Raw genomic sequence first — 7,110 nt, forward strand, 5'->3', positions numbered from 1 at the left:
CATGATACTGGAAAAGTGAATAGGATTAGACTGAGATGAGTATTCATAATAAGTTGATTTATCATAACTGAAACTCATAGAATATCGAATGATTATGAGACTATGCCATCTAGAGAATAGAAGTTCTACTACTATTCAGGGAATAGAGGCATAGTTACTTTCTGAGGAAACTGGTACTGGTCATAATGAATAGGACGTAGGGAGAATCATAGACATTCCCAAACGTAAAGAGTTAGCCTTACATACCTTAACTTCCTGCCCTTGAGCGTAATACAATGTTTGTCAACCCTTTCAACTTTAATCCATAGCAATACAAGTCAAAGGGATTCCATATTAGCTATGATGCCCATGTTTTGGTCACTTAAGCATTTTATCAAACACTTGGTCAAAATAAAGCTTCATAGTCCTTATTAATGGTGTCTCTACACCCAACAACCCATTCTCTTGTTCCTAGATAAATTTTAAAGTCTCAAATGATTATATCAACATTATTCTTCATCACCCATAATGTAAACAACACCTTTAACCAATAATCAACACTCAACACCCCAACCCTATAATCGTTCATGCTTTTCTATCAAACCCATCAACTCATATCTCATGAACTAGGGTTTATAATCATTACACCAATGCTAGAATCAATTAGAAGGTGAAGACATTACCTTTTTGAAGTTCAAACCCTTTGAATTCGAGTTATAGGCTTCCTTCTCTCAACAATGATGTCCCAATCGAATATCTAATGATATGGAGGGTTTAACCATGTTAATAAGATGTTGGGAAATTTAAATTAAGTTAGAATCACCATTAGAACTTACCTTGGGTGGTGGAGGGACCCTTAAGGAGTTCGGTTTTTGAGAGCTTTACTTTCTAGAGCAAGTTTTCATGTTTTGGGGCTGTGGGAGATGAAATAGGGCTAAAAACGACTTCCCAAGTCATTTAACGCGTTGCAGTTGGTACGACCACAGTCCCGACCATGGTAAATCGCTGAGACACTTCCTTGCCACCGCGGCCGCGGTAAAACGCGGCAGGACCGCGGTGCTTGCACACCTCTCTGTAAAACGGACATAACTTTTTGCACAAAGCTTAGTTTGAGCTCTACAATGTATCGCTAGAAAGATATTTCAATGTTCTACAACTTTCATGATTTGATTTTTCCCAAATTTCTTACAATATTTACTAAAACCTGCTGGAATACGAACCTTCTGCAAACTTAGTCGATTTTGTCAAATCTTATGCACCTCACTTTCCATCTTGATTTTGAAATAACTATTTTCACCCATAATCATCCCGATGGGACTTCACATGTTCAAAATATATCCTTACTACTCCTTTAATTCATTTATACATAAGCCAAATTTTTACGGGGTGTTACATTATCTCCCCCTTGGAATCATTCGTCCTCGAATGATGGTCCTGGCTGCAACCATGGCTATCTATGGACATTAAACGGGTGTGATGGAGATATGAGAATACTGAAATATCATGAATACATGTATATCAAACTGAACGAGCATGTGATTACTAAATACTAAGCTGAGTAAATACTGAAGGGCATAGAGATTATAATATAAGACCTGAATGGAAAGGTTAATTACCTTCCACAATTTCCTTTTGCTCTTCAAAGAGATGGGGATATCTGGACTTCATGTCCCCCTCGGCTTCCCATGTAGCCTCTCCAGCCTTTTGATTCCTCCAAAGCACTTTTACTAAAGCAATTTCCTTAGTTCTGAGCTTGCAAATTTGACGATCAAGAATAGCCACTAGAATTTCTTCATAATACAGGATGTCTTTAACCCCTATAACCTCTGTAGGAACCACAAGTGACGGGTCTCCCATGAATTTCTTCAACATGGACACATGAAACACTAGGTGTACAGCAGCTAGTTCTTGTGGCAATTCTAACTCATAAGCCACATGTCTGATCCTTCGCATGATTCTATATGGACCAATATAGCAGGGAATAAGTTTCCCCTTCTTCCCAAATCTCATAACGCCTTTCATGGGAAATACTTTCAGAAACACCCAATCATCAACTTGGAATTCTAAGTCTCTACATCGTACGTCCGAATAGGACTTTTGGCAACTTTGAGCCGTCTTCAAATGACTTTGTATCATGTTGACTTTCTCCATGGACTGATAGACCAAATCAGGTCCTAACAACTCTGCTTCTCCGACTTCGAACCAACCAATTGGTGATCTACACCTTCACCCATACAGAGCTTCGTATGGTTCCATCTTGATACTAGAGTGATAGCTATTATTATAAGCAAACTCAATGACCGGTAGATGATCGTCCCAATTACCTTTAAAATCAATAACACATGCCCTCAACATATCCTCAAGAGTCTGAATGGTGTGTTCCGCCTAGCCATCTGTCTGAGGATGAAAAGTGGTGTTGAGGTCACCCTTATGCCCAATCCCTTCTAAAAGGATTTCCAAAAGTTTGTTGTGAACTGAGCACCATGATCTGAGATAATGGACAAAGGAGTCCCATGCAATCGGACAATTTCTTTGATATACAACTTGGCATGATCCTCAGCCGAATCTGTAGTCTTCACTGGCAAGAAGTGAGCTGACTTGGTAAGTCGGTCTACAATCACCCAAATCAAATCATGCTTCCAGAACGAGCAAGGTAGACCTATTATTAAGTCCATGTTTATCATCTCCCATTTCCATATGGGAATTTCTATATTCTGAGTTAAACTGCCTAGTCTCTGGTGTTCGACTTTCACCTGCTGACAATTTGGACACTTTGCCACGAAATCTGCTATATTCTTTTTCATATCGTTCCACCAATAAACCTCCTTAAGATCATGATACATCTTTGTGGAACCTGGGTGAATAGAATACCTAGAATTGTGGGCTTCTGACATAATTTGCTCTTTGAGCCCATCTATGTCTGGAACGCATAGTCTGCTTCTGTATCTTAAAGTACCATCATCTCCCCCTTGTTCAAAAGCCATAGTCTTGTGTTTATGAATTCCTTCTTTCAGCTGCAATAAGTAGGGATCACTGAATTGTTTTTCTTTTACTTAGGCTACTAAGGAGGATTCAGCCCTGTTCTGGAGAACAACACCACCATCTTCGAAGTCCAAAAGTCGAACTCCTAGATTTGCTAAGTGGTGGACTTCCTTCATCATAATTTGCTTGTCTGCCTCAATGTGAGCTAAGCTGCCCATAGAACGCCGACTGAGAGTATCGGCTACAACATTTGCTTTCCCCGGATGATAGAGGATATCAACATCATAATCTTTAAGTAATTCGAGCCACCTTCTCTGACGTAGATTTAATTCTCTTTGCTTGAAGTTGTACTGGAGACTCTTGTGATCTGTAAAAATGTCAAGATGTTCCCCTAACAAATAATGGCGCCAGATCTTAAGCACGAACACCACAGCTGCTAATTCAAGGTCATGAGTCGGATAATTCTTCTCGTGACCCTTGAGATGTCTCAACGCGTAGGCTATGACTTTACTGTGCTGCATTAATACATACCCAAGACCAACCCCTGAAGCATCACAATAAACAACGAACCCTTCGGTTCCTTCTGGTAGTGTCAGGACTGGAGCTGAAGTCAATCTCTTCTTTAACTCCTCAAAACTTTTCTCGCACGCGTTCGACCATTGAAACTTGACTTTCTTCTGAGTTAATCTACTCAAAGGGGACGAGATAGAAGAAAATCCCTCTACGAAACGCATATAATAGCCTGCTAGACCCAAGAAACTCCTTATATCAGATACAGAGGTGGGTCTAGGCCAATTCTTCGTTGCCTCTATTTTCTGAAAGTCCACCTTCACGCCTTCCCTTGAGATGACATGGCCCAAAAACGCTACTAATTTCAACTACAATTCACACTTAGAAAATTTTGCATATAGCTTGTGATCCTGCAGTGTCTGCAACACAATTCTGAGATGTTCTACATGGTCAGTCTCACTACGGGAATAAATCAAGATGTCATCAATAAACACGATAACAAACAAATCAAGAAAAGTCTTGAAGACCCTATTCATAAGATCCATGAAAGCTGCTGGTGCATTCGTTAAACCAAATGACATTACCAAAAATTCGAAATGCCCATATCGAGTCCTAAAAGCTGTTTTTGGAATATTAACTTCCTTAACCGTCAACTGATGGTATCCTGATCTGAGGTCAATCTTGGAATAACACTGGGCACCCTGAAGTTGATCAAATAAATCATCTATTCTGGGAAGAGGGTACTTGTTCTTGATGGTGACTTTATTCAACTGACGATAGTCAATGCACATACGCAAAGACCCATCCTTCTTTCGGACAGACAAGACCGGTGCGCCCCAAGGTGAGACACTTGGCCTTATAAATCTCTTATCTAGAAGGTTTTTCAACTGGACTTTTAACTATTTCAACTCTGCTGGAGCCATTCTGTAAGGTGGAATAGATATTGGCTTAGTTCCTGGAAATAGATCAATTCTAAAGTCAATCTCTCTATCGAGAGGAATTCCAGGGAGATCTTTGGGAAACACTTCTGGAAACTCATTTACAATTGGTACCGACTGGAGAGTGGGGATCAGAGCATCTGCATCCTTAACTCGAACCAGGTGATAGATATATCCTTTGGAGATTATCTTTCTAGCTTTAAGATAGGAAATAAACCTACCCCCAGGTGCTACTACATCACCCTTCCATTCTAAGACTGGTTCACCGGGAAATTCAAAACTTACTATTTTGGTTCTACAACCCACTTTGGCATAACATGACTCTAACCAATCCATGCCCATGATCACATCGAAGTCTAACATCTCCAATTCTATTAAGTCTGCTACAGTAAGACGATGATGCACTTTGACTGGACATCCCCTATAGATACACCTTGCTATAACTGATTCTCCAACTGGAGTGGACACTCCAAAGGGTTCACACAACTTTTCTGGTTCTATCCCAAATTTCTTTGCAATATATGGGGTTACATAAGATAGGGTGGATCCCGGATCTATAAGAGCATAGACATCAAAAGTGAATATTGTTAGCATATCTGTGACAACATCTCCACGAGCCTTTGTATCCTAACGGTCTTCCAGTGCATACAAGTGGTTTCGACCATCGCCTACATTATTAGACTTTGCTACACCGCGCCCTTGTTGGGCCTGAGAGTTATTCTGGGCTACTGAATTAGTGGACTGAGCTACATTGCCGCCATTGTTCTGTTTTGCCGATGGACAATCCCTCAAGAAGTGGCCCTGCTGACTGCACCCAAAGCAAACATTTTTGCCCAAATGATAGAACCCTGGGTGCCTCTTACCACAAGTGTTGCAAATAGGGTAACCAGGGACTCTGTAGCCCACACTAGCATGTGACTGTGAGTCTGTTGTTCTAAAATTTGGTTTTTCTTGTTAAACTTTGACCTCTGAAATGGTGCACTAGCTGAAGATGGAGCAGGTCCTGATTTTGATTTCTTGAAAAATTGGCAATTGCCTCCTGCTTGAGATCCCCCATGGTTGAAATTTCCTGCATAATTAGCTCTCTTGCTGAATTCCCTCTCCTTCTCTCTCCGTAGCTGCTCTTCTTCCTTCAACCTGTCTTCGTTCCCTTGAACAAAGGCAACCATCTTAGTGATGGTCATGTCATTATTCTAAGAAGCTATATTAGCATCAGCAAACAAATCATCTGAAAGCCCCAATACAAACCGCCTAACTCTAGCCCTCATATCACGTACCATTTCCGGAGCATACTTGGCTAGAGAGATGAACTTGAGGTAGTACTCATTTACACTCATATGATTCTGTCTGAGTCTATCAAACTCCAAAGCCTTAGCTTCCAAGACCTCAATGGGTAGAAAGTGCTCAAGGAACATATCTGCAAACTCTTTCCAATCGCAGGATCTGCATCCTCCCCTCGGGACTCTTCCCATGTTTCATACCAAGTGTTGGCAACATCCTTCAGCTGGTATGCAGCAAGCTCTGCTGCCTTAGTGTCTGTAGCATGCATCACTCGAAATATCTTTTGAACCACATCAATGAAGTTTTGCGGATCCTCATCCTTTTTGGACCCTGTGAAGACTGGAGGTTTCATGTTGAGGAATTCCCTAGACCTGGAACTACCTGTCTCATGAACATCACTTGTTCCCTTCCTTTGAGCCTGAGTAGCAACAATCTAGGTGAGCAATTGGATAGCTCCCCTGACATCCATGTTTGAAGCACTAGGCACTGAGCCCGGTGCAACCCCCTAGGCCGGAGTGCCCTCCTCCTGAGCAACATTAGTCGTGGCCCCCTGGCTAGTAGCCGTGGCCCTGCTGGTGTACTTTCTTTTTGCATGCATTTTTCTAAAATACAAGATTCGCATGGGTTAGAAAGATTCCTGAAATCATAGCTCTAATTCACGATCTAGAGTATGAAAGAAATGGAATAATCCTAGATGTCTTGGTGGTCAACTATTTACATGTGTGGCGCGCACACACACATAAAAGAGACCCCACTGGACATGGCTTCATAGACTCCCTAGGACTCTTGAACCTAGGGCTCTGATATCAAGCTTTGTCACGCCCAAAACCATGGTCTGGGCGTAACACGGCACTTAGTGCCTGACTGCATGTGACCGAGCGAACCAACTGCATGGCTGGATCAACACGTGGTATAACTATGAGCTAGAGGTAAATATAAAACATGATAATCTACTAAAGAGTCTGACTAAAATACCATAGATGCGGAAAATACTGAAAGGTCTGCAAGTATAAACAAGTAGTCGACAAGGCTAACACATGAAAGCCTGCTAATATCTGACTGACTGGGTTATAGTGTACGAAGCCTCTAAAGAATGCTGAAAATGCTAACTATTTACCGGTACAAGGTCCCCGGTATACCTTATTAACTGAAATACTATAGAGACTAAAACAACAGAGAGATAAGGCCCCGGAAGACTGGGGCTCACCAATAGCTAATATGAGATGTCCTAGTAAGCAGAATTGTCAACCTAAAAATCGTTACCTGCATCGTGAGATGTAGGCCCTGGGAAAAAAGGATGTCAGTACATTTGAATTGTACTGGTATGTAAAATAGCTTAACAAAAGAAATATGAAACTGAACTACTAGCTGATAAACTGATAACTGAACAAGGAAGTAAGGATGTGAATACACCCTCTTC

The 7,110-nt window shown here is 41.3% G+C and overlaps 1 protein-coding gene across 1 annotated transcript; it reads right to left on the reverse strand.

The window, feature by feature from the left end:
* Nucleotides 1–4,370: 4,370 nt before the first annotated feature.
* LOC138876365 (uncharacterized) lies at nucleotides 4,371–5,003 on the reverse strand. The gene has a single exon (XM_070155278.1). The coding sequence runs from the start codon at nucleotides 5,001–5,003 to the stop codon at nucleotides 4,371–4,373; it is 633 nt and encodes a 210-aa protein (XP_070011379.1).
* Between the last annotated feature and the right edge of the window lie 2,107 nt (nucleotides 5,004–7,110).

Source organism: Nicotiana sylvestris, chromosome 8 (genome assembly GCF_000393655.2).
Source record: "Nicotiana sylvestris chromosome 8, ASM39365v2, whole genome shotgun sequence".
NCBI lineage: Eukaryota > Viridiplantae > Streptophyta > Magnoliopsida > Solanales > Solanaceae > Nicotiana > Nicotiana sylvestris.

Coding starts and splice junctions, on each gene's coding strand:
- LOC138876365 (XM_070155278.1), bottom strand. CDS start 5,003: ATGCTAACAATATTCACTTTTGATGTCTATGCTCTTATAGATCCGGGA.